This window comes from Aulonocara sp. 'chitande type north' Nkhata Bay, linkage group LG8, assembly GCF_057382095.1.
Source record: "Aulonocara sp. 'chitande type north' Nkhata Bay isolate Kocher_YH1m ecotype deep benthic linkage group LG8, A_spYH_male_GT1.1, whole genome shotgun sequence".
In the NCBI taxonomy this organism is placed as follows: domain Eukaryota; kingdom Metazoa; phylum Chordata; class Actinopteri; order Cichliformes; family Cichlidae; genus Aulonocara; species Aulonocara sp. 'chitande type north' Nkhata Bay.
In genome coordinates, this window is record NC_141351.1 from 22253440 (window position 1) to 22281128 (window position 27689).

A 27689-nucleotide genomic window follows, 5' to 3' on the forward strand; every position below is an offset into this window, starting at 1 on the left:
AAGATAATGTGTGAAACTTTTTTGTTTTGTTTTCTCAAAATAGTTTCTGTAGCTGAAGAACTCAGTGCAGTAGAGCAATGTTCGGATGTGGTGGAGGGGAGAGATTTACATCACGGACGTGCAGCCAACAAATCTGCAGGAAGTGTTGATATGATGCGGTAATGTCAGTATTGACCAAAATATCTGAGGATTGTTTCCAGCAGCTTGTTCCACCTGTGCTACTTAGCAATAAGGCTGTTTTTAAGGGAAAATGCATATGTAAGTGTCCAGTGAGTGTATGATCTGTCTGCTCTGGGAATCATATCGTTTCCACATGAAAAACTTCTAATAAAGAACTACTATAAATGTGCAATTTGATAACCACGTCTTGTTCTATGAGTTATAAAAACTTAAATATAACTGCCTTCAAATCACGTGGACAGCAGAAAACTATTTATGAAAACATAAGCTGGAAAACAAGATGCTTAAATTTCAAAGGCAAATGGAAATCTTTATTTCAGATGTGGAAAATCTGTTAAAAAAAAAAAAAATCTGTAGAAATGCTGCGAGGGGATCCAAAGTTACTCATAATGATGCAGTATTTGATCTGGAACTCTTAATTATCATGACAGCTACAGTAACGACTTGTGCTTCTTGTTTTTTGAGGAAAAGAAATAAATCTTGCTTAGAATCATAGAAAAGGTTAATTCAATGTGATAAAACAAATTACCTTTAGTGGAAAAAAAAAAAAAAAGCAAAATGAAAATCAAAGCCATTAGAAAAAATGGATTTAATGCCCTTTGATGTAAAGTTGTTACTGACAGAGCAGCACACAAAAGTGTAGTCTTGTTCTTAGGGTGTTAACATCTCCATTTTGGGAGTAATTTTAATTTTTTAAATGTAAACACCTCTTCTTTAAAAAAAAAAAAAAAAGACATTTGCTATCGTATACATCATCTGGGATACTCTACCATCATTAAATGCATGTCAGAGAATTTTGCAACATGAAACACCAGCCTACTAACCACCTCATGCAGCTTTGTGGTTAACAAACTAGCTCCATTGGCCCAAATTATCAACTTTTTTTTTTCTTTTTTGCAAGAGACAAGACAAAATCCTTAAAATACAAAATATTTATTTTCGAAAATGTCTTTATAAGAGAAAAACAAAACGAGAAAAGAAAAAAAAAATCAAAAACCAAATCAAAACCATACAAATTGTTTGGTTGCTAGCATACCACACTAGTGCTAGGAACTAACAATGGAGAACTGTTCACCCGGGTTAACTCACAGACGCTCAGAGGCGATGATCTCCACCTCTACCCTGCGATCTCATTGCATCCAAACACTGAGGCAAACAGAAGCGCCGAAAACATGGCACTAGTGGTGAAATGGCATCCTGTCTGTTCTAGAAACCTATAATAGCAGGAGGGGCAGACGTGGCAACCATCTGATTTCCTTTTTAAAAAAAAAAAAAAAAAAAAAAGAAACACAAAAGCCAAAAACAAAGAAAGTGTTTAATACATATCTGAAATACAGAGGGGACTAACTGTTGGCATTGATATGGCGAGGAGGAGGAGGGGGGGAAAAAAAAAAAAAAAAAAAAAAAAAAAAGAGCTAGAGGGAGCTCTTGGGCTAAAAATCAGCACTCCAAGGAGCATCCCAACCTTCCAAAAACTGAACAGTGTGCTTCTGAAAGATATGGAGGAGGAAGAGAAAGCCTCGCAGAGCCCGAGGCCACAGAGGTCAAAGTTGCACCTTTGAGGTTGCAGTGGAGTCAGCTTTAAGGCTTGGCAGGCCGAACCTTACAGCAGATATAAACATATATATATTCTTAAACCTTTCCATCTTTTTTTATTGTGGTTGTACAATATTCCCTGATGGCCTGATATGGCCGCTGAGTGTTATACAGAATCCTGAAGAGATATCAAAATTAAAAAGAATAAAAAGAAAAGGAAAAAAAAAAAAGTGATGAAATTGTCCGTGGAGGAGGGGTAGAGAGGGGGGAGGGTTTGATGTTGGGGGATCCTGTTTTGTTGCAGTTTGTGAGACTTCCTGTTGCTCTCCCTTGTCCCCTCTGAAAATGTTGCACACGCTGGTCAAACACACAGTTTCTCCATCTCACTGCTGCAGTGATCTGCTCTGAGGGGGTTTAAAAAAGAAGAAGAAAAATAGATTTAGACGAGAGAAAGAAGACTGCACATATAACCGAATCCTTTAATTTTACTCACCTATGTCAGCTTCTTGGCTTTGTTGTAAAGCGAATCCACGACTTTGCTCATGTTCTGAATTGTTTCCAAAGCTGCTTCGTATGTTTTGTCCACTGGGGGTTCTTCAAATATGATCAAAACACCTTCACCTTGGTCGAGGATTCCTAAAGCGGCGTGCAAAAAAACAGTATTACAGCAGACTGCCGAGTATAGCTTTGCAAAATACTTTTTTTTTAATACAACAACGCAATTACCGTGAAACTTTTTGTCCAGAATCATTTGTGATAATTTCCTCTCAACATCGCCCTAAAGAGATAAAGATGAGGAATTAAAAATGAGCTGATACACAAGACTGAATGTTAGCTTAAAAAAATTTAAATAAATAATAAATCCAAAATGCAGCAACACTTACCTTAGATAGTTTGATTAGACCTGATATGTGTTCTATCTGAAAACCGAAGGACACAAATTAAATACAGATCTTAATTATACATTTTTCAGTTGTAATGATGAAGAACAAACAATAACATCAGTCTGTACTAGTATTAAGTAATAGACCTGTTGCAGTCACGCAGACTTCAGCTTCTATTGTTTGATAGAAATACGCAGTATAAACTGTATGATTAGCACAAGAGTTAAATCAAATAGAAAGGCTTTTAATGTAGCTGCCTCATCATGCTAATAGTCCACAGTGTGTCCGTGTGCCATTTCTGGATATTGCAGGGTTTCTCCAGGATCACTCAAACTGATATACCTTTGGGAAATAAGGTGATGCATCTAAAATATATTCACTCAGTTAAGCAGTGACTCTAGAGAGAAAGATGCCAGTATCTCCCAAAGTTTTCACCAAAATGAAAGTGTAATAAACCAAACAGCAGGGGAGGGGGAAGCATTATTGCTTATAAAATCAAGCTTTCAGGCCAAGAGATGGTATCGCATTAACTCAGAAAAGCAGAGGGTGGCTTATATGGCTGCCAGGGCAACAAAGTCTGCTAGCGGCTGTATTTACAATGATCCCCCATGTTATGAGATGTTTTTTCTTCAAAGACACAAATACAACTTTACTTTTCAGCAAATGTAAAGTTTTAGGACTGATTGGTAAAAGTTTTCACATTTTGTATTACAGTGGTGGGTTTCCTATATACACCTGAGCCTTGCATGTTCTCACCTGCACTCTGGAAAATGGTTCAATGACTCGGATGAGGTTTTGTTCCAGCAGGTTGTCGTACAGCTTGGCCAGGTGAGTGTTGATGATTGGGTCGTCCCGCAGCTCTGCTCTGTACTCTGTGAGGGCCTGGAACATGCCAAACTCTGACTTAGGAAAACTTTAAATTGTCAAATAACAAGGAGGCAGCTTACGACACAAAACGTCAAGGTTTTAATCCTTCAAAATGAAAATCGAGGACCTAATGTTAACTTCTGAGTGTGTCACCTCACCCTCAGCTGACAAATGTGAGGCCAAAGAGACCATAATGACAAAATGTGTGTTTCTTTATCTTTATCTAAAGCCACCGGGCAAAATTTGACAATGCTAAAGGCATTCTTACCTTTTCAAAATCTGCTAATGATCTGTTCTTGCTGGCCTGGGCTACACATTTCAATGCTTCTGTCTACAAACAGAAAGATGAGAAAAAAATATTAGTAATGTTTTTATCAAGAAAAAAAACATTAATGAAGCACCCACACAAAACTAAGAAATATCTGGTAGTTACAGTGAAGGTCATTTTCTTCTGAAACACACCAAGACATTTATTTAAATTCAAATATCATCAAAGATTTGAGTAAAATTCTGCAGCACTCGCACAAAAACTGTGTGCTTCACTTAAATAACATGTTTATTACACCTTTGCACACTAAAGCTGCTGCTTTGTGAATAATCCACAACTGATATTTCTATTTTATTTAGTTCAAAAGGTGGTTTGCAGCATTTGTGATTCTTTCCGTGTTTGGGTAAAAATCCAATGACAGCTTGTACTTGCCTGTCTGCCTGCGTATCTGAGGGCCAGTTTACCGCTGATCAGGGCTTGTACCTCCTCTGGCCTGAAAGAGTCAAGTAATAAATACATTCATTAGACATTTAAAGAGTGTTTAGTACCACGTATTACTGTAAAACAGTATAAGTACTACTTACGAGTTGAGTACAATTTTGCACAGGAGCATGTATTTGAGTGCTGTGATGGCTCTGGGGCTGTCGATTGAGTCGTAACCCTCGAAGGCCTCAAAGAAGTAGGAGTAGGCCGTCTTCCAGTCTTTTTCCTCTGCTGCATGGATGATCCCTGCACCAGAGATGGCACAGCATGACAGTTACCATTTCAGGCAAAAACAAAAACCCACAACAGTGAAGTATGTGATGCTTCAACAAAAACTCGGAGCGCCGAGGCTGCCATATGACTGCATGACTCCAAAGAGTATTAAAACCACCATGTGCTGAGCTTCTCTGGGCGTTGCCCGACATGGACAACTTAATCATAACGCTGGAAAGTACAAAAGAAATGATCATGTTGTGTCATTTTTTTCAGGTCATATTGTGTTATGCAGCTAAGTCTAAGAATTTAGTCAGCCATCCTGTAATCAGGAATTTAGCAGTTTGATCCCAAGCACCTCAAAGTCTGTATTTTGCCATGTAGACAAAATACTGAAAGTCAAAAACATCCCAGATGTGTCATGAGTATGTATGCAATCGTAAAATGGCTGCCTGAATGCAGCTTTTGGTGCAAACTGCTTTAAACTGTTTATAAGACTAGAAAAGCTCTACTGTATTCATCCACTCCGCCATTTATATCCATGAATAAATATGATAAGATCATGCCTCCAAGCTCTTCTGGCTTCAACATCAGAAACTGTGTGGTTTTCACATACTCATAACCGTTAGAGGCACTGGAGATCAAATCTAAATTTGTCATGCACCTGTCGAGAAAAGACCTGCTTTATGTTATTAAAACACAAAATAATTATTAATAAGGGTAAAAATTCTTGATGGTGCAGCACTGTCTACATCAACATTTTATTACTCTAAACCACCATAACTTCATTCAACTTAAGAATAGAAAAATGTGCCTTTTTTGTAAATAAAGCTGAAACTAAGAAAAAGGAAAAAAGGCCAGAAAATTACCATTTACTATGAGATCCTATCAAACAATATTAAACTCTAGAAAAGGGCATCTCGTCAAAGATTTATGGCATGCCTGGCACCTGCTCAATGACTGAACCAAAAGAGGACAACATGGTAGACATCAGGCACTAATTTTCCACATATCCAACTTTTGCAATCGAATGACATAAAAGATTCTATCAATGACAAAGTCTGAATTTTTGCATGGTAGTGTTGCAGGAAAGGATGGCTTAAAAAGCCAGAAAACTGTGCCGATCTCACATCGTCATAGCATCTGCTGACATCAGTCCTTTCCCCTCCTCTGAACAACTAAGTTGTTCTTTTTACTGTAAAAATGTGAAACTAACCCTTGCAACATTTTTCAAGCATCATCAGTGTTAAATCTGACACCTTTTTTTTCACTAGTTATTCAGAGGGACTGTTTAGGCTGATTATTACTTTTTCTCAATCAGTATCGGATCATTTTGTTTTTACTGAGCAGAGCATGGATGATGTACCTTCAGGCAGAGGTATAATATTATGTAGTCTGTTCAGTTACCTTCTACAATGGATGAGCACACCATTCATTAGCTGTTATATCCATCTGCCTTATTAACCGTTTCAGCCCCATGCAAGAAATATTCAGCAGTAATCAGCCGGTCAAGTGTGAACCTGGCCTTTACAATCCCGCATCTTTATGAATAAAAAAATGAAGGAAAAAAATAGTCTCCCATTTTTTGATAATTCGCCCAGACAGAAAGTTATTCCAGGTAAGACTTTGGTAACTCTTACCTGACTGCATGTCCAGAGCTGCCTGGAGCTTTGGAGGACAGTAAATGGCGTTGGCGGTGGTTCTGGCTGAAGTGAGGGCTGCGCGGGCCTTGGGCAGGTTACTGAGGGCGTGGTATGTCTTACTTTCAAGCAGCTGCACCTCAACCAGAAGAGCTTTGTCATCCATCTTTTTCAGCTCCTGGAGCAGCTGGGAGCCTGAGGGTAAGAGGGCAAATCTGGGTTAATATCGTGTACGCCAGCTTCTGCAATAACTTTGATCAAAATTATGTAATTGCCTGGGGATGAATGCGCAATTATAGTGCTGATATGTGCTGCTCAATTTCCTCCCACAACCCCTTATTTATGAAGTATTTTAGTCAAGCATTAACTTTTTAAATGTAGCACTAGAAGAATGAAAGACTTCTTGCCAAATATCTTGGTGGTAGAAAACAGACATTGCAATTCACCCAAAACATAAAAATGTTAAAAAGGATCTCTAAACACTCACCGAGAGCCAAGGCCTCCTGGTATCTTTTGGTGTCAAAATAGAGCGAGATCAGTCGTGCCTGAAAGAACAAGAAGCTGTTAGATGAGCAGAGAACAGCAGCAACAGCTGTGACATGGAAGCAGTTATAAGAAACAACTAATGACAGAATCGTACCCTTTATTAATTCCATCAGAGTAATCTTAACTTCTACAGCATTTTGATGATGAAAACATCTGGTTGTAACTGGTATCAAACTGTTTCTTGCAGGTATCATATCGAGCTCCGCACTGAGCATCAAGAAATCACACCGTGAGCATTTTATTAGCTTTCCAATAATTGCTGTAAATTACAACTACAACTGTCATCCTCTTCAGGCAAAGGTAAAGAATTCTTAGGTTTCCTGTTTTCATCCAGGTTCATCTCAGAGTCACAGTGGTGGTGTTGCACAACCAATCGCTCCATCATTATCTGTCTGAAATCACAGCGTCTCCCACTCCATGAGTCAGAACGCATTAAATCTGATCTCTCCCACAGCTGCTATTTATGTTTGGGATATCATATTTCTTTGTTTTCACTATCATTACTCATAAACTGTGTTCCATGTCAGCACTAAGTGAGGTCAGGTGGGAGGACAAATATATCAGCTAGCAATAACTTCATTTATGACAAATCCAATAACCATCTTTATACTCCTCTTCTATCAGAATGGCACAGTTCATGTACTGCAATTTGTTGCTTTTACTACTCTGGAGGTCTTTACTATCAAACTTCCAAAATACAAAATAATCCCCCACTTAATCCAGTTATCTTTCCCCTTCCTTTTATAAAGTAGAAAGGCCACATCTGGTGTAAAAGTGATAGAGTTCAGAAAAAAAGACTTCGTAGCACTGTTTTAACACTTTTCTGCTCTCATACATGGTGTGGACAAAGTATGTATGGGCTTACACATTTTAGGGTTTTTACAAGCCTATGCTAGACATCTTTTTACCTCCAGAGCTTGTCGTAGGAAGGTCCTCTTCTCAGCCTTGGCCCATTCAATGCATTCAAGACACAGCTCCACCTCCTGCCCCGTTGCTGCTTCCATGTCAAGGAATAGATCTAACAGAGAGCGGACGAGCCGAGCCGCCTTGGCCTTACTGATGGACATCAGGAAAGGCCTCACAAATTTCAGGAGTCCACCAAGTTCTGTGGACAAAAACAAGAAAAACTTATTCAAAACTTTAAGAGCAAAAACATATATATGACAACATCTCTTAGTCTGAGCAGCGCCCTGCAACAGGTTTAGGGAAAACTTATTTTGTTAACCCTGAAATGAGGAAAACTGAGTTTTTTTGTTGCAAAAAGACGTATAACCTAAACAGATTGTGAACCTAACTTGCTCACTGGCAGGTTTTCTCTCTGGCACCTCCTGCTGCACCTAAAGCAGCTATAAGAGCTCTTATCAGATCAGCACAAGTTCACACTACAAATGCTGAAATCTCAGTGAGATATTCTTACTAGATGTAACCATTATCTGTATGGTTTATATTTTTATATTCAGTTGATGTAACTTGAATTTCACCCCTGTCAGATGAGCTTTTCTGGAAGCTTAACTTTTCTCATGTTAGAGTAAATCAATTCCGACTTTAAGTCTAGACTCACAGTTTACTGAAACTGTTTTCTGGAACAGGACCCAGGTTTTAGCCAAACATAAAATGTACACAGAATGTCTTTGAACATTACCTGCAGCTTGTCCCGTTTTTGCCAGCAGTGTGCCCAGCTCCAAGATGCTTTGTTCTTTAACTCTAACCGCTTCCTCATCGTTCTCTTGAACATCTCTTCTCACTGATAAACAGAACAAGTTCACATGAGAAAAAAAATATTAAAATATAACTATGAGGCAAGTAAATTTACAAACATGCATAGTGATCCACACTTTATTATAACAATACACAGTCCCATCTTGTGATTTGTCATGTGACATAAACAGTTTAACCAAAAATATTTAAATAAATAAAATTAAATTTTCTTGGTTCCATAAAATCCTCAATAACAAAATCTTTTGAAATACTTTTGAAATGCCAAAGCTGTGCAGGACAAAACTGAGATATCTTAGTCCCATCACCATCTCCAAAATCCAACTAATTTACTAAAGAAAACAATCCTGAGGGAAACAGTCAATTTGTGGCTTAATAACTAAGAAATAATTTTGCCCCTTTGAGCAGTTTCAGGGGAATTGAGCATTTAATAATTTCAGCACTGATACTAGAGATATACAGGTGGAAAGAACATAAGTTCCTTAGAGGTAAACAAGAGAAAATGACATCTTGCCAGCTAGTAGGGCTGGTGTGACAAGGCAGATTGGGGACAGCTATGTCTGTTGTGGGAAATGTAAGAACTCTTTACCACTACTCGTGTGTTTACACCATCATTTAGTTATTTATAGAGGTCCAGCTAATTATGAAACAGGTTATAGGTCCTCTCGCTTTATAAGGTAGCTGCTTTTCACTGTGTTGTTGAGAGGCTTTTGATGACAGGCTAATGATGTTAGCCTCAACACTAACTATGCTAACATGACAGTCTTTAGTTGGGTCAATGACAACTGTGCTCAGTGTCACAGCTCCAACACACACACAGTGGAACTCATGCACAATTCTGACAACCACCAACAGACACATTCCATGGCTAGGCCTAGAGTTAGCAACGGTGCTAACGAGCTAACATCCACCAGCTAGCAATTCCCGTTAGCCACCGTTCTACAGTGAGTCAGCACGGCACACCACCGGCTCCAGCTATTCAAAGCCACTAGCTACATGCTAACCCCGCCGCCTCACACTAACTGTAAAATCATTCATTACAGCAGTGAATGGGATGATATTCACCTCAAAACACCAGCCTAAGACTCACCTATTGAATGTAGGATGTCGATAGAGGCGTTGCGATCCGTGCTAATGAGAGACTGAGCTCTCTGAAACTCAACCACCGCTGCAGCCGCCATCTTCCTTATTCAAATGCTGCCTGAATGAAAAATACGTGCGGGGACTACGTTACCAAACGCCTGTGACGCCACTGTACATCTTGCATGTCGGGATTGAAAGGAATAATGGGAAATGTAGTCATCAAATTCCTTTGTTGCAGTATTAAAAACATAAATAGAAACTAGTTCTTATTTCTGCCCATGACAATTTTCTCCCCACAATAACTGAGAATCTTGGATCCATTTCGTCTTCACTTCTACCAGCTGTGAGAAATTAATGTTAATTCTGATGACGTATTCAGTTTTTTTTTAACCTTGACTACAGTTTTTAGAGGTCTGTTTATTTTTCTGTTTTATTTTCTATTCAGTTTTAAAGTTCAGTTTAAAATGTGATCCCTTTCAGAGAGCTCCGTGGCTAAATGCCGCCCTAAGAACGATCATCCCTAATGATGCGCGCAGGCTGTGCTATTCTGAGATCAGTTTGGGAGACAGAGTCTAAAAACTGATAAAACATTAATGTGGTCTATTTGGTGTGTTTGTTATGGATTAAAATCATGCAATTATATTTTTATTTAGTGCAAATTTACCCCGGCGTAGTATCCAGGTCATAATATCTCTTTGGGTCCCTAAATGTGTGCTGATATTCATTCTGTGCTCTTGCTGAAGCATATTCTAATTGGAAAAACATATACAAATAATGTCATTAAATTTACTGCATATCAATAACTGTTGTCTTCTGTCTCTCATAGTTTTTGTTTTGTTCTTGTCTCTCAATGTTCTCCATGTTCTCCTATCTTTTTCCTCACTCCAAAACCAGCTGTGGCAGACGCTGCCTCTCCCTGAGCCTGGTTCTGCCAGAGCTCTCCCGTTAAAAGGAAGTTCTTCCTTCCTGCTGTTGCCAAATTGTGCTAACAGGGATTCATCATTGTTGGGGTTTGCACTCTAATACTGATCTTTTCATTATCTAGCATTGTAAAGCGCCTTGAGGTGACTCTTGTTGTGTGTTGGTGCTATAGATATAAAACTGAACCAATTTAAGCTGAATTCTATGGATACTAATTCTATATTTCACAGTACACAAAACCTACTTTCTGATTAAAAACTTTAGATTACATTGCCTCTTGAGAGTTTTGCATGATATCACCCTCTCTATAAACGTGCTTTATTGTATTTTTTTTTAAATGTACTGCATTTTTTACTGTGTGTTTTTTAAATGTTTGAGAGACGCGTGTGACACACAAAGCCTTAAATCTGCCTAGATTATTGCTGTGATCACTTCAGAAAAGACGATTATTTCCACACATGGAGAAACGCTATGGTAATTTCATCTAATAAATATAATATATCCTACAATAAAATGATGAAGAATGTTAGATGCTGCTGGCCGCATCCACACTCACCAAGCTTGATAAAGAGAATACTTGCCAGGATAATGTTTGGACTTTCGACTACAACTTGCAAAGCCTTTTTCCCCTTCTGTTGCTCTAACCATATTGCATTTGTCACAATATGACTGATTTCTGTTCAACATGCAGTGGAAATGGATACATTTGCTTTCTTTTTCGTTTCTTTCTCTTTTTTGTTACCTGACCATTTTAATCTTATAAAGGTGTGCATTGGTCACATCTTTCTCGAGAAAGAGATTTTAATCTCAAAGGACTTACTGGTTAAATAAAGGTTAAATAATGCATAAAAGTATAAAATCTACACAATTACTTAAGACTTTATTTATTTCTTATCTTTATGTATTTAAAAAAAGAAACGCTACATTACCTCGGTTACTTAAATATATATTTGTATTTATTTGACTCTGACTCTATAGGCTTTACAGAACATTGGCTATGCAGATCAAGTGCATGTGTACAAATGGCAAATTAAATATTTTATCCCGACCTTTATCTAAAAAGAAATAAATAAGAATAAATTATTTCAATATAAATATTTGTAATAAATAAATACAATACAGTTGGGTTTTTACAGCAAGTTACTGTAAAAATAGCCCTCTGAAATATACAACACGGTATGGAGATTAAAATCTGCCAATCAGGCTGTACAATGGACCTATATTCACAACAGGCTTGCAAACCCGGGGCTATGCTCACATTACAAGTAGGCGGAGAGATACTTCCAGATGAGTGCTGTTGCTTTGGTTATGCAGGTGCTATAGGGTGCCACGAGAAAAACATGCTAAGAGTTCATCGGGTTCATTTTCAGCACCTGTGTGTGTGTGTGTGTGTGTGTGTGTGTGTGTGTGTGTGTGTGTGTGTGTGTGTGTGTGTGTGTGTGTGTGTGTGTGTGTGTGTGTGTGTGTGTGGCTAAAGGCGGAGTGGTTTCCCATCAGAAACAACACCGCGCACAGAGCGCATAGCGGCGCCCCACCACCGCCTTTGCGTCAACCATCCTCACACAGTCAGTGGCACAACACAACATCAGCCCTCGCAGCATCCGCATCTCACGGCCAAGAGGACCAGGAGCAAGCACATCTTCATCCAAGCATCCATTCCACAACTGCCTGCCGTCGTCTGCGCACCGCCGACAGCAGGCGCGTGTTGATGCGCTGCTTGATACACAAATATATATTTTTAAACTCAGCTCGGATTGCGTTCTTTGTTGCATTCATATCCTGCGAGATGGTTTCGTGTTTTTATCACGCCTCATAGGGAAGAAGAGACTCGATACGCGGAGCATCACCTCGATATCGCAGTTATTTTCACACTGAGCTGGAGATTTGGTAAGTTTGCTTCGAATCTGGGGGACTGTTTTCTGTTTTTTTGTTTTTGTTTTGAAAGCCAGGCTTTTTTTTAACTTCTTGTGGATTCATTTTATGTGTAAACAATGCGCAGCGATATCCAATTAAGACAATATGATTATAAATGTAAAGTAAAGGGTTGTGAAGGTGAAGACAGACAATGCATCGACGCATTGTTACACTTTCGGGGACGGGGGAGGTTTAAAAGATGAGGATTTGATTCATTTTTAAAGCCACCGCCTATCACAACCAGCGTTCTCGTTTCGACGCAGACGCTCAGTTTCAGCACCACGGAGAGCAACCGATGCACACGGCGAACAGGCCAATAAATCCTTTCATTTCAATCCAGCGCAGGCACATTCGCCTGATGCTTCGGTATCTCTCTCGCAACAAATAACTGAGCCACGAGGCTGATAATAGCTGATAACAGGGGCGCTGGAATGATGGATCGAACAGCTTGCATCCTGCGCAAGAGAGCGAGGTCGATCCACCGACTGCCTCTCGTGTTCAAAGGTGCTGCAGTGAGCAACGTCCAAATAAAAAAATGCGAACATCCCTTTACGTATTTGTTCGTCTAATTCTAACGGACATCACTGTCGTGACATTGGGGGTTTTTTGTTTTTGTTTTGTTTTTTTACGCTGATCAAACGCGACCTTCACCTGTTATTACGGTGTTTACGTTCCGGTCTTCCATTTTAGCGAGAAGGGTGGCGCCTGCTTCACTCTTACTCGTCGCCACTGACCGTAAAATATAGCTCTTATAAAATATTTACGACACATGATTCTATTCGAATCACACGTGCATTACTCTACATGCTCTATAATCTACTGCACATAAAAATCAGCTAAAGCGCCGTTTTCACACTGAAGCGTTTATAAGGTGATTATTGTGCTGATCATTTGCAGCAGCGGGGGTCTATACCGTTTTACTAATGAGCCTAAGCTATAGGCTGATCCATTCCACCACTTACTGAGTGGGATCAATACTGCTAATAAGCCTGATTGCCGGATAAAGCACTCAGACAAGAGTGCATGAAAACATTGTAAACAGATATTATCTGATGTAAGGTGAATGATGGTTCTGTTATCTGATGAAAAAGAAAAATGTTTGCTTCTATGAAAAAAAAATCACTGATAATCTAAACGGGAGTGATCTTTTACTAATTATGTTTCTGATTATTGATCTTTTCTGCTTCCAGCAGCAGTGGCCATCCTGAGACGCAGACAGGGAGCTGAAATAGAACAGTCAAGGTGGTTCTAATCCCCTCAGAGAGCTCGTTACAGGACAATCCCCTCCAGCGCTTTAGATGCCCAGCAGCAGCCTGTAGCCTGGGACTCTCAGCTCCCAGAAACATCCAGGCTTTGAGACCCTCAGGATCCCCCCCACCCCACCCCTTCCAAACGTCTTCTGAACCAGTGCGGCTAAAGCCCCTGGAAGCCTCCCTGCAGTCACCATGGGAACCGTGCTATCTTTGTCACCTAGCTACAGAAAGTCGGCTCTGTTTGAAGATGGACCAGCCACCGTGGGCCACTACACAGCTGTCCAGAACAGCAAGAACGCCAAAGACAAGAACCTGAAGCGCCACTCGCTCATCAACGTGCTCCCCTGGAAGCGGATCGTAGCGGTGTCAGCAAAGAAGAAAGGCTCCAAGAAGGTGCAGCCCAACGGCACCTACCAGAACAATGTTACCCACCTGAACAACGAGAACCTGAAGAAGTCGCAGTCATGCGCCAACCTGTCCACCTTCACCCAGGATCAGAGCACTCCAGCTCTCACCAAGAACTCCAACACAACGACATCGTCTGTCAAGAAGGCCCCCCTGACAAACTCCAATGTGGCCCCTGGCACCCCTAAGAGAGTGATCGTCCAGGCCTCCACCAGTGAGCTGCTGCGCTGCCTTGGGGACTTTCTGTGCCGACGTTGTTACCGGCTGAAGCACCTGTCACCCACTGACCCAGTGCTGTGGCTGCGAAGTGTTGACCGCTCCCTGCTGCTCCAGGGTTGGCAGGACCAGGGATTCATCACCCCCGCCAATGTGGTCTTTGTCTACATGCTGTGCCGCGATGTGGTCTCCTCTGAAGTGGCCACGGAGCACGAGCTGCAAGCCGTGCTGCTCACCTGCCTCTACCTGTCTTACTCCTACATGGGCAATGAAATCTCTTACCCGCTCAAGCCTTTCTTGGTTGAGAGCTCCAAGGAGACCTTCTGGGACCGCTGCCTGTCCATTATCAACCTGATGAGCGCCAAGATGCTGCAGATCAACTCTGACCCGCACTACTTCACTCAAGTGTTCGCCGACCTGAAGAACGAGAGCCAGAAGGAGGAGGAGAGGAGCCGCCTGCTCATCGGCCTGGACCGGTGAGGGGATGCTTGGGGGTGGGATAGGGGCGGGGGAGCAAAGAGGTTTGGGGAGGTGGGGGCAACCTCCGGTCTGGGATTTAGAATATTTGTGATGCTTTTTATTTATAATCGTCCAAACTGCTGAGAAACTAGACTGATTCAGAAGTGTTTGACATTCACACCAACTTTGCATCTAGCAGGACTGATTGATGGAAGGAGGGGGGATTGATATGGGTCATGTTTATCTCATATGTGTGTGTTTGAGGTCACAAAGGTCACCAAAAAATGGGGCTTAGGGTTTTAAAAAAAACTATTTCCAAACCAGCAAAGGATGGATTATGAATACACCCAAGAATGAAAGCTTGTTCTTCTTTTTATGACAGTTATATGTAAACAAAGAAATGCCAGACTTGGGTAAATCCTTTGCTAACATGCAGATATGTTATATCTATATAAAATACTGAAAAAATTTTTTAAAAAAGGAAAAAAGTTGTTTCGAAAAGGAAGCTTACATCTACAGCAATGAATGTGGACAGGACTGAGGCTGCAGCAGTGACCTTCTGACTGTTTGACGATGTGATGTGCACTGCCTACTTACTGCAGGAGGGTGAGGGCCATCGCCTGACTGGCTTTCTTCACGGATGAGCAGGCACCCCCGGCTGCAAACCCTGCCTCTCTGGAATGCCAACACCCACGTCCTCTCCATTAAAACAGATACGACTGGACATTTTTGTATGCATATCTGGCCATCTAAGGAAAGGACAGCGGGGGCCATCAGTGCTGGATCCATATTTTCGTGGGTTTCTGTTTACGGCTCTGCAGCGACCTGATGGACAATAAGCACTGCATTGTGGAACTTTTGATAAAAAAAAAAAAGAAAAAAAGAAAAGAAAAGACAACAGCCAGTGGACATGTGGCCAGTCACAAGTGGTCATGTTGTGTGTGTTCAGAAAGACCTACTTTATTTTCATCTAGAAAAAAATAAAACAAGTTAATGGATGTTTTACTCCGAGGCTTGCACCTGTGGAGGCTTATTTATTGCTTTTCTGGAACAAGTTTTCTTTGATTTTTTTCTCCTTTTTTCTTTTTTTACTTAGAAAAATGTAACGTTTTTGCATGTGTGCCATGCAATTTTACAGAGTCTCCAGGAGGGCAGGAGCAGTTCTTCTTTTTACTTGATTTGTAAACCAACTGCATCTGCATTAGAGAATGCTGTGAACAAAGTGACACTAGTTTATTTAGCTATGCTTGATAAAATAGGCTATTTGTTTACCAGGGAAATTTTTTTTTGTACTTTTCGTCGTTATAGGTTGTGTTGCAACCATTTTGGAATGATGTTTGAGTTTTTGTGCTTCTGATTCAGCATAGAAAATGTTAAAACAGTGCCATATCTTTGATGAAAATCCCACACGTCTGAGAAAATTCTGAGCAGGTTGACCAGCTGTTGAATGAAGGGTGGATTTTCATCACACACTAATATAAGGAAACCTAATTTATTGCCACTTATGTATTATTTAGGCACATTTAATGTAAATGAGAGACTGCGATGAGAGACTTTAAGGGAAGGACACGAAGAAAAGGTGAAGGGGGCTTGGTGGTTAAAGCCGGTGTGCTTATCTTTGGTGGGAATGAAGATTGATCTGGTTTATGCTAATGAATGTTGCAGGGATTTATCAGTGGATATCTAATTTAAAAAGAAAAGCCGTTAGATCAAAACCATGCTTAAATCTGACCATCACCGATGTGGCATCCCGAAGGACACCTTGACTCACGCTGAGCTGTTAGTTATGAGAATCACCCCGAGAATATCTTTTGTCCTGAGAGACTGACTTGAATCGGGAGCTATCCCAACCTGCTGTCCCCCACATATCAGTAACAGAAAGCACAAACCATTTTTACGGTGGAATAAATCAATTAAACCGCAATGACTCCTGCATCTCGACTGCAGAAAAGCACAGCTCACCCTTTAGGATAATCCATCAGCATGGCCTCTGATGAGAGAGATGAGGCAAGCTGCAGAAGACTAATCACAGTTTTAATCAGAAGTTACAAAGACATGGAATAACCAAACAGAAAGCATGCAGAATACTTGAGATATCCCTCATTCTTTAACCTAATGACTTCAATTACTACATGAGCTACAGTATTTGGTAACATAAGCTTCACAATTGGTGTCTTAAGAGAAATTGTGTGAACTTCTTTAGCTTGCAGTATTCTGAAAATCTGTCTAAAAAGCTGGCAGTGCCAACAGAAAGCTCTGATCAGAAAGATCTGCCCCTCCTCACCCATCCTCTCTATTTCTCTCATCACTGCTGTGTTTGCGCGAATCAGAGAAAATGAGGAGCTCAGGCAGTCATGACCTGTGGCTTTTTCTGCTGTGGATGGGGAGTCACACGCTGGCTGAGAAGACAGTTCATTTAGAGGGATTTGCTCTGGCACAATAGAGGGACACGCACTTTGGACGGGCTTCTGCTCTAGCAGAAAAAAGCAGGGCATTTGGGATACAGGGCCTCAAAACAGACACCCTTTTCTCTTTCTCTCTCTGTCCACATGCCCACTTGAAACGTGCCATGTTTTTTCACTTGCATCATTAAGTAGTTGTTTGAAAAAATACTTTCAAAAGCTTATAAAATATGAAAAAAAAACCTCAAGTGATAGTTAACGATTTCTGTCAAGTTCTTTTCTGTATCTCGTTGCGTACTTTGTAGATAAAAAAAAAAAGGTGATTAAAATCAAAAAAGTCGAAGGCTGCACGTGTGAGCGAATGGAAAAAGGTGTGCGTGTGTGCGTGCGTGCGCTCGCGTGTGTGTGTGAATGACAGCGTTTTAACTGTACAGAAGAATGTGTGACATGTTGTTTTTCTCCAGCCACACTGATACTAGGACTCGGTTTTTCCCATGATGGGCTGAGGGAGGGGCGTTGATGCTATTCAGTAAAAAAAAACAATCTTTTTTTTTCTGACAAAGACAAAAAAGCTGTTGCTGTAATTGAAACTTTTTTTTTTTAGTTTGTTTCTGCTTATTTTAATTTATTTTTGTACTGTGATGGAAAAAAATAAAATGCACTGATCGTTCAAGGCCGTCGTTTGTCTTTTTGTGCCTCCGGCGGTGGATTAATGTGTGTGAAATCTGATATTAGCATATTTTTTCTTAGGGAAAGAGCTTTATTAGGTTTGTGTGGATTTATCCGTGGAAGCAGCCCAGTAAACACCAAAATCTAATCTGGTCTAAAACGATAGCTTGACAGCTAGCTCATGGGTGGTGACACAGTATGGTACGTGCCTGGCTTGCAGTCTATGGAAGAATTCTGCAACAGCAAAGATGGTTCATTTATTTGAAAATTAATTTAAACAATGCATCAAAATAACTACCAAGTAAGTGCCCAGAGCTGTTATCAATAAGTCTCCCAGCCTTGAGGAGAATTATGGTAAATACTCAGGACTTCCAAATCAATAAGTGATGCTTCCAAGATTTCAAAAGTATGCAGTCAGTTGAGCACAATGCAGCTGTAGCCCAGAAATGTTGCAGGGCTATATTTATTTGCATTTTTATCTTTATCAATTTTCAAATTGTCAAGCAATTAGATACAGTTTACTTTCTAGATCCTGTGATAGATCTGTGATTTGTCCGGGGTTGCCTCAACTGGTTTAAGAGCTGAATTAAATGAGTGGAAGAAAACAGATGGATGGATCAATGATTCCTAGATCAGGGGCTTAGTTTGTAGTGAAAAATGTTCTGTAAGCATTAGTCACATCACAGGCATATATCCCTGTTGTTTGCTTGTTACACCAAAACAACCAGCCCAGCAACGAAACAGCTGCTTATACCTTTGTAACATGTTTGTTTTATGGGCTTTGAATTCTTTAAAAATCGTCCCAAATCTTTTCCCATTCAGGTGAATGAGAAGGCTAGATTGGGCTTATGAACTGTCAGAGTTGGAGGAGCAGAGAAGTTTTTCTTCAACATGATGTTTGCGAGCCCACAATTCTCACTCTAGAGCAACAATTCCTCAAAACCAACAAATCTAGACTTTTTAATGTGGAGGCATTTGAGTGACAGGGTGTAATAAAGCTGAAATAACCTCTTCTGGTAAATTCACCCAACCGCTGATCTGTAGAGCAACTTTTTTTGGGTTCATGTTTCTTTTCTTTTTTCTTTTTTAAATCATGTTAATGAGACTTGTGGTTCTGAATTTTAACTTTCTCTGGAGTGAAATATTACCCAGATGTCTCTGTGTACACACAACAACATGACAAGAATAACTAACTGCTGGGGCGCTTACACAGGTACACACACTGACAAGCTGGCTGACTTGAATATAATCATTACATTGTTTAATTTAAATCTCCGTTCTCTGTTTCTTTAACCGTCCGTTCTTCTGATTGGTGGAAGCAAAGACTTGTCTCTTTCTCAATCAAATGTTTGTCCTGCAGACAACTTCAATCCATCTTAAATTTTTTTATCCTTCTGTCACAGTCACAAGAAGCTATTCTGTTGAGCACAGCCATGTCGGATTTTCAGAATAAAGGCTCTGGGGAAACAGGATTCTTTAAATTCTCAGGATTCTAATGTTTGTTTGTTTTTTCAAAGTAACCCCCCAGTTATTTATTAGATCTTGTCATGATGCCTTATTGTTGTGAAATTTAAGATAGCTGGCCACTTAATTAAGGATAACTGTGCTGAGCCATTTTATTGGGTACACCTAAAGGCTTAGTATGTCTTACAATCGCAGCACAATTTCTGTAAAACACATACACCATCTACTTAACTGTTATAACTTTGGCAGTCACTTTTTTCTGAAGTTGCAGTCCGTTTGGTCTCTCAGGGCCACCGTACTTTTACCCACCACAACCAGCTGCTTCATATACACACATGTGCTTCTGTTGTGGTTTGACTACTCTTCTAACATATAGTTAGACTCTGTGCTATCACTGCTAATGGAGTCTTGTACTATCAATGATCCTGAAAGTGATCAGTCAATATGAATGAGCTCAATGCTAGTGTCTTACAGCAAAATTATCTTCACTGTCTTCCCTTTTTGTCTTGGATCATAGATCAATAATAATTTAGTTCAGCTTTATTCAGTCGTGCCCATTCAGAACCATTTCGTGAGCATTTTCTGCTGTAACCTTCTCGATTTGCAGCCAGTTTGTGTCCAGTGGGACAAAGTGGACTTTTATGCCAGCACTATTTAGACACCACTCGCTCATAACAACACTCCTAAGATTACCTATGAAAACACGTGCCATAAAGGGAGGAAATCTGCTTTCCTGTAAGACTTAGAAAACAATAAAGTCATAACAGAAGATGGTTTGTTTAAGCTGTATATTGTATTTCAGTTCAGTTCATTGAGGACTATCTCATGAGTGCCCTCTAGGTGAATTGCAGCCATTGTCAGAACAATATTAATAGGAAGTGGAATTGCCCTCTGTACTAGGTTCAGTGTTACTGAGCCATAGGAAAATATAACTTTTAATTTCCACACCTGTGTTTATATCTGAACTGGCAGTTCATGCTCTGTTCGGCTCTCTTTTACTGTGTTGGCAAAACTGATCCTAGCCTCCACATCCACAACTAATGTTCTTGAGCAATGACCTTGAAACCCCCACATGCGGGACAGAGACATACGTGCTATAAAACTGTTGGTGACAGCTGTAAATATACAGAGTGCAACTTTGTCATCCATAGTTTTTTGTATCAGGTTTTCTTTTTTTTCTAGATGTGTGGGGTTTTGAAAGACCTGATTTGATTTCACAGATTAGAGTAGCCTCTCTGATTGTAGGTGTTAATATGTGTAACCAGATGGTCTGCACATTACCGTTGATGGCTTAGGGGCAGGACAGGTCAAATTAAGGCTACTTAATTAAGAGCCATGTTTCCTTTGCTCACCAGTGGTGTTAAAAGATAAAAATCTATCATATTCTGTTGTGTGCTGATGGAAATAGAGTCAGCAACAACAAGCTTTTTTTAGAGACTGTAGTAGAAATAGAAATGTAGTGGAGTGAGGCTGTCATCAGTCCACTGAGATCATCCTGAGCCTCAGTGATTTATGCTTTACATTACTGCAAACCTTTTATTCAACAATCACAAGCATAAATATTTTCTCATGTTGTTAAAGAAAAGCTCAGTCAGCTATGTTTTGTGTCTTCCCAAAATAATCAGCAATAATTGTCATTGTCAAGAACAAAAACACCTCAGCGCAATTAGCAATTTGAAACCTCTACTTAAGTTCTTAACAACTTGCAACTGGTCAGGAAATATATACATTTCCTTTGTAACCACGTGGTTGATAATCGCTCTCTTGGCAGCATTAAAAAGCATGTTTGAAGCCTGGTGCTAAAAAGGGGTTTGCTCTTTATGGAAAGCTTCCGCCTTCATAGCAACTGTATATTGTGTGAAATTTTTAATAACTGGAATTAGGCGTGTGCCCATTTTGAACAGGTGTGCCGACACAGACAGCTGTCTGCTAGGCTGCCATCCATCTTCTTCCACTTATCCAGTTCGGGGTCATGGGTGCTCTGGAGCCTAGCGCAGCTGTTGCCAGTCTTGCGGGTGGCAACACAAATCATTGATTAGCCTAATGAGCCTGTTTTTGGACTGTGGGTAAAAGCTAATCAGGGACAAGAGGTAGCCAGTAGATTTGAACCCAGGACCTTCTTGCTGCAAGACACCAGTGCTAACCACTGTGTCACTGTTTATAGAGCTATTTTACAAATAATATAACTTACTTTGCTGGCAAGACATCCAATAACTCCATATTCTAGAAATTAAAATTCTGGTATTTTATTAGTTTGTTGCTTGGTAGGCATCTTGAAGGCATTTACACCTGAGCTTTGCACCTGTACACTTTATAGATGCTTCTCGCTATAAGTAACTCCTAATTCCACCATGTGGCTCCAATAAGCAAACCTGACACTGACCAAAATGTCAACACCGAGGCTTCTAATAATAATAATAATAATAATAATAATGGATTGGATTTATATAGCGCTTTTCAAGGCACCCAAAGCGCTTTACAATGCAACTATTCATTCACTCTCGCATTCACACACTGGTGGAGGCAAGCTACAGTTGTAGCCACAGCTGCCCTGGGGCAGACTGACAGAAGCGAGGCTGCCATATCGCGCCATCGGCCCCTAAATTCAAGTCCAAAACCAACTGGTAACATTATTGTGGCTCGGTCCTTTTTTAGTATACAGTCTATGTTTTTAATGTATGGCTGTATGTTTAACATCTCTGAGTGATAGTCAGAGTCTATCTTTGCAGAACAGACCCCAGAAATGTAAATCCGTACATTACTTCACATGTACTGGAAACCTCCCACACCGAGACAGACGTTTCTGGGTTAGTTTGAGCTCTGCTCATTCATTTAGCCAACAGATCAGTCAGTCCGGCCTCAGTTAGTCACTGGCCTTGAAGAAAAGTAGACTCATCCCACTCTTTGCAGCAGATAGTCATCCATCAGCCAGTGGATTATAAACCCCTGCTGAGATAGCTGATGATGGCTGGTGACACATTGGCGGTGGGAAGTGGTGTTGTCATGCCAACTGCAGAGGTTTTAGCCGTCTCGACGTCAACCGGAGAAACAGCTGTTAGTGGGTGGATTAACACTGCGCTCTGCCCAACTATTACCACATCATGTGTTAGAGACTACGACTGGGAAACAAAACATTAGCCTTTACATCATTTACAGATTAATGACCTCTTATCTGAGCATGCCTGTAGCACATGACGGCACACACATGCAACAAAAGCACAATGGGAATCACTTAGTGAAGCAAATAAATTTATTAATAAATCAATTATTGAAATTGCTTTCATTAAGAAATATAACTAGCATTCATACAGAATATTACAGCATTTCCCTTTAGACGTACCATAAATATATTACAGTATATTTATGGTACTAATGACATCTTACACAAATATGCAAAATACAAACTTAATATAAAATTAGGCACTTGCTGAACGAATGCTGCATACATACAGATTTAGCTTAAAGCTACAGACGACAGAATAAATTACAATAAAGAAAAGGGAATTTGTTTCACTTTGGCTAACATGGATGGGCTTGATAACAGAAACTAGAGACTGCATCTCACTGCACGCCACAATAAAGTGAAGAATGGCACAAGTCCATAAATGTTAACATTCATATTTGATCTTGCCTTTGATTTTTAATCTTATGGTAAAACTTCTAATCAGCATAAAGGAAAAGTAATTATCTTTGATTAGACTCGCACATCAAAGATTTTAATAAAAATCATTATAGAATAAATTTTGTGATTTTTCCATATTAATAAATCCCGTGAAAACCCAACAGCCAACAACACACTGTGTACATATCCAAAAACATGTGCCATCCAGATCACTGTATTACCGGGCGACATGTCCCTCCATTAAAATGAATGCACAGACTATTTTGTGCTGTATAACATTTATTGCACTAACTGTGCATCAATGCATTTCTGATGCAGTGGTTACATCCACAACGACTGTATGTGTGCTTCAGTAACCTTTGCTAAATCTACAATGCCCAAGTACTGAAGATTATTGTGAAAATGAAATTGCATGTTTGTCATCTACACTACATGACATCAGATATAGTTTTCAGTCATGTTCCCAGTGCAGAGCTGTGGTGCCCAAAACACACTTGATCCACTGCAGACCTGCAGCACTAATTTTCCATCAGTTTCAAAACACGTATGTTTAAATAACCTCAAGGTATAAAAAAACAAAATACAGGTGAATGAAATGTAAGCTATCGGAGGGTTAGTTATGTTTTATATATATATATGTTTTTTAGGTTCTATAATGCTTCCTTCTGGAGCTGAGGGCATGAAATTCTGTCAAAGACAAGGTGAGTAAGTATGTGTGTCAGTATTTACAGACAGTAAAGAGGCAGAGCTATTCTGGATAGGTTTCCAACTTGAATCAATGAAATGGCCCAATATTGACAGGCTGGCTGTGAAGTTGAAGGTGCTGAAGGTTTGATTTGGCCACTGCTCTTAATTCAGAGACTATAATTCACATGTAGTTGTGAACAGAGTGGGTAGTCATTAGTGCATCAGATTTAATAACTATTCGGAAATGTGTAAAATCAAAGCTGGTAAAGACGCCTGTCAGAGAGCACAGGTAAGGTGAGTGTTCCTATAAAGATGTGACAAAGCTTTTCACTGGCTCCAAGACAAAGAGATCTTCTCCTTTCCTTCATATTTATTAAGATCTTTGTCTCTGTATTTAAAGGAGCTTTGTTTCTGATCGTTTATATTTCCTGCCTTGTCTTGTTGCAGGTGTACTCTCCCTCTTTATTGCCACACCTCTCGACTCCAGGATGACTGAAGAATTGTATAAATCTGAAGGATCTTCATCGCCTTGCAGGATGGTACAGCCAGCCTAGCTGGGCAGGCAGCCAAGTGATTTGACCGAGGAAGCAAAAACAGAGAAGGAGGGAGGAATGGGGGCAGGGAGAGAGGAGAAAAGAAGCAGAGCAAGTACAGGAAAGGATCCCGGGCAGGGCTTTGTTCACCAACCCCCTTTAACTTAAGAAAGCAACGAGAGAAGCGCTGAAGTGAGAAGTGACACCGAGTCCATCCTAATGATGAGCGGTGAATAGCCGCGCAGAGAGGAGGAGAGGAGAGGACAAGCCCTGTGGGAGATTACTGCATGTTGGAGGATATGGAGAGCTGCAGTGTTATAGCTAACACACACACACACACAGACTTTGCTGAGCTCCTCTGAAAACCACCTATTAGCGCTGCCAATGTCACTTCCTTAATCCACACCACGAATGCACCAATTTCCCCAAACAACTCTGTGTCTTATCAAGCAACAGGACAAGGTCATCCAGCAGAAAAGCTCTGAGGTAAAAATGGGGGAGAGGGGCACTCACAAGCTAATTTAGATAAATGACTTGTTCATACAACACTCAGACACAGTCGGAGAACTGTGGCTAAAACGACTGCTAACAAGTTTTCCTCTCAGTTGTGACGAAGCCTGCCTCTTCAACTAGGGCAGACACAGAGGGAACTCCATTGCTAACCTTGGGCTGTTGTTCCTTAACCCAGATTCTTTCCTGTGTCTTTACACAGAGACAATGCAGCCCTGTGACTGTGGGCAGAATAATTATATAGTACTAAAAGTTTCCGATAATCTTTGGACTCAACAAAAGCATCCGACAGCATAACTGTTCCTTCCCTATTTTAGAACCAACCTGACTTTCATTAGCAGATGTTTTTGGTGACAAATGACAAATCAGAAAGAACCCATTTTAATTTTTATTTTATTAGTATGTTAAGTGCTGCATATAGCTCAATACCTGCGTCTGTGAAGTTCTTGAATGCAGCTTTCTAGCTATAAAAATGTTGTTGTCAAGCATTTTTTTCTTAACAAGTAGAAATGTCATCGGCTGATCAAAATTATGAACTTTTATCAAAAGACCCTGAAAAACCAACTAAATGAGGTTATGTGTGAATGATTTTAAAACTGCCAGAGTCAAGAGTTTTTACTTTTAAGCTTATATATTTGTTGCATGGTAGCAAAACTGTATTTACACAAGAAAAGCAAAGAGTGTTGTTGCTGACTGAAGATGAGCATCAGGCTTTCATCGACTGTAGTTTCACAGCCATCTGTGTTTACAATTCAAGATCTACTCTGCAGGAAGCTTCCTGGTTTTGTTTGTATGTGCACTGCTGAAAACCACCGAAATTTGAATATCACCATCCAATGCACATAAAGACAGATATTGCAATTTTTATGCTGCCACACTTTGTTGTAATTAATCTAAAAAACACAAAAACAGCATATTGGAATGTGCTAACAATGGACACTCACCTAACAGCTTGTAAGAACATTACAAACCAGACCCAGAGCCACTTTCACGCGCTGATGATTAGATTAGTACAATTTGGCTTTTCACACTTTGAGAAGTGTGATTAATTTTTTTTAGTGAAATAAGATGTAAATGAAGTCTCTGAATAGACCACAAAATATACGAAAAGTCATGGGGACAGCAGTCTGACTAAGGACGTCACACCCTTCTGTCCTCGCTCCTTCTTGGTGGCTACCAGCCAGCCTCTCTGAGCCAAGAAGTGAAGAGCGAAAAGAGCTAATCAACACACACACAGACTCCCTCAATTGCACTCACACACACTCACTCACTCTCCTTTGATGAAGGGGATATTTGTCAAGTGGAAGCCTATTCCAAAGGACTAAGGGCCACTACAAGTCATCAGGCTATTCACTAGACACAAAGACAGCAAATGAGAGTGCATTTAGGAGCTGGAGTTCACATGGGATTATACAGTACTGGCCAGTAAGAACATGAAGTCTCACGTTTGGAGAAAATATGGACTGAAAACACTTGTAGGGAACAAAGTAACGCTTATGTCATCATCCACTTATTTGACTTTTGTTAACGAGTTACAGAATCCCTGTTTACACCAAATGCAGTGTAAGTTCTGCATGCACACATATTTGCACTGCTGTTCACAAACAGCACGTTCTAACCTCACATAAGCAGCGTTAGCGTGTTTATTATAAAACTGCAGACATCGCACAGAAACTATAAGATTACAAGATTAAAATTAGTAGATTTTTTCCGTGTTGCTGGCTGCAAAGTTCAGGATGTGCTCAACACATCCAGCTCAACACCCTGTGACTAAAACTAAAAGAAAAATGTGCTATTTGATTCTCGCTCACTGTCCTTTTAAGTGATTGTGACTATTGAAACAAAAACTATAAGTGGACAACCTTCCACTCACCGCTTACGCAGGCAAGTCTGCAACTAAAGTAATTATAATTAAAGTTATTTAGAAAACAAAAACAGGTTTCTACTGTTTTAAAGCAATTTAGATGAATCAAAGTCATACATGAATTTTCTCTTACTTAATTTTTTATGGTTTCACTTTTGATGTGGCTCCTACACACGGAGCTGCAGGGATTATGAATTGCTGCAAAGCCTTTGGATTTTATTTTTTTTGTCTCTTATGCAACATCAGTGGTTCTGAGAACAGTTGCTGCATAATCTCCTCTCACCTCCACTCAAAATAATCAATGCACAATAAAAAAAAATATTGCACAAAGCAAATCATTTCAATTTTTGATTCTAAAAAAAGAACGAACACCTCTTTGGTGCATAATCATATAGTGCATATAAAAAAAAACCCCCGCCTAGAATTCAACTGAAAATTCAAATTTGGCATTGCTTTCCAAACTGAGGACCGAGCTGCTCTGTCACATTATTAGCAGCTCTGCAAAACAACACAACAAGTGAATCATCATCATTATTATTCAAGACAGCTTCAAAATCAGCTGCTTTTTCTGTCTCGGCCCACTTTAGTTGCCAGGAACAGCCAGGATGTACCCAGACCGGCTCTTGGTGAAGTCCGGCTGCGACTGGTTGATCTTGGGCTCAACGATGACCGTGCACTTTCTGCCATTCATGCTGCACTGGATGGGACTCGCAATGTTCACCTGCAGCTTCCTCTTCTCACTGTGGAAGGAGAATACAAAGACAGAAATACCTGTTAGAATTCAGACAAATTACTGAACACTGATTAGACGTTCTTAATGAAAATATCTGCAAACATAACCTCGGATTATTAGTCTGGTCATTACAATCAGAAAATATTTGCAGCCTCACTGGTTTCACTGTTTAATGCACAGAGATAAAATAAGCAGATCCATTAGTAACCAGAATGTGTGTACGAGGGAGAGCACAGGTATAAGCCATTAATCATGTTTACTCCATCATAATCTTGGAAATACACCACAGTCACACACACACACACACACACACACACGCTCATGTTGTAAATGCTCTTACTGTATATGCACAGTCACACTCACGCAGTAATAATAAATCTTGGAGCCACAAATCTTGCTCAGAAAAAAACTCTCCTTTCATAAAAACAAAATCCTTCTCAGTCATGCACACTGTCAGACTCACATATGTACACACAGACACACTTTTATGAAACCAGGTACTGTTGTGCACAACAATGACAGAGCATATAAGACAGAAAAACTGCTTTTAAGTGAGATGGAAAAAAATACCAGAGGGAAGTGATCCAAATATACCATAAAAATAAAATTTTTTAATTCGTA

At 40.0% G+C, this 27689-nt stretch overlaps 3 protein-coding genes across 5 annotated transcripts in view; 1 reads left to right on the top strand and 2 right to left on the bottom strand.

Moving 5' to 3' along the window:
- Positions 1–1097: 1097 nt before the first annotated feature.
- psmd11b (proteasome 26S subunit, non-ATPase 11b) lies at positions 1098–9857 on the bottom strand. 2 transcript variants are annotated; one of them, XM_086304298.1, is made up of 13 exons: positions 9424–9857; positions 8260–8361; positions 7526–7722; positions 6559–6616; positions 6072–6266; positions 4320–4464; positions 4168–4228; positions 3736–3798; positions 3357–3482; positions 2601–2636; positions 2443–2494; positions 2210–2352; positions 1098–2115 (listed from the first exon to the last, which is right to left on the bottom strand). In XM_086304298.1, exons 1-12 carry the CDS (start codon positions 9512–9514, stop codon positions 2210–2212), a joined length of 1269 nt encoding a protein of 422 aa, XP_086160424.1. In that variant the 5' UTR covers positions 9515–9857; the 3' UTR covers positions 1098–2115. The 2 variants fall into 2 exon arrangements, with proteins under 2 accessions (XP_086160424.1, XP_086160423.1); XM_086304297.1 differs by having other exon boundaries at positions 1098–2120; positions 9424–9854.
- A 2012-nt stretch (positions 9858–11869) lies between these two features.
- cdk5r1b (cyclin dependent kinase 5, regulatory subunit 1b (p35)) lies at positions 11870–17659 on the top strand. Of its 2 annotated transcripts, none has more exons than XM_086304299.1 (3): positions 11870–12224; positions 13442–14601; positions 15187–17659. In XM_086304299.1, exons 2-3 carry the CDS (start codon positions 13697–13699, stop codon positions 15206–15208), a joined length of 927 nt encoding a protein of 308 aa, XP_086160425.1. In that variant the 5' UTR covers positions 11870–12224; positions 13442–13696; the 3' UTR covers positions 15209–17659. The 2 variants fall into 2 exon arrangements, with proteins under 2 accessions (XP_086160425.1, XP_086160426.1); XM_086304300.1 differs by having other exon boundaries at positions 13445–14601.
- Positions 17660–22347: 4688 nt separating this feature from the next.
- The window catches only part of myo1d (myosin 1D), a 121503-nt gene continuing 116161 nt past the window's right edge, over positions 22348–27689 (bottom strand). The window contains exon 22 of the mRNA XM_086304301.1: positions 22348–27075. Within this exon, the coding sequence (XP_086160427.1) occupies positions 26919–27075 (157 nt within the window). The 3' untranslated portion in view covers positions 22348–26918. The remainder of the gene's footprint in view (positions 27076–27689) is intronic.

Excerpts from the sequence above, each read along its gene's own strand:
- psmd11b (XM_086304298.1), bottom strand. The coding sequence starts at position 9,514 with ATGGCGGCTGCAGCGGTGGTTGAGTTTCAGAGAGCTCAGTCTCTCATT. Across the intron at positions 3,799-4,167 it reads TCAGATACGCAGGCAGACAG|ACAGAAGCATTGAAATGTGT; the intron begins GCAAGTACAAGC and ends TTCTGTTTGTAG. Across the intron at positions 2,353-2,442 it reads TCTGGACAAAAAGTTTCACG|GAATCCTCGACCAAGGTGAA; the intron begins GTAATTGCGTTG and ends ACGCCGCTTTAG.
- cdk5r1b (XM_086304299.1), top strand. The coding sequence starts at position 13,697 with ATGGGAACCGTGCTATCTTTGTCACCTAGCTACAGAAAGTCGGCTCTG. Across the intron at positions 14,602-15,186 it reads CTGCTCATCGGCCTGGACCG|GAGGGTGAGGGCCATCGCCT; the intron begins GTGAGGGGATGC and ends TACTTACTGCAG.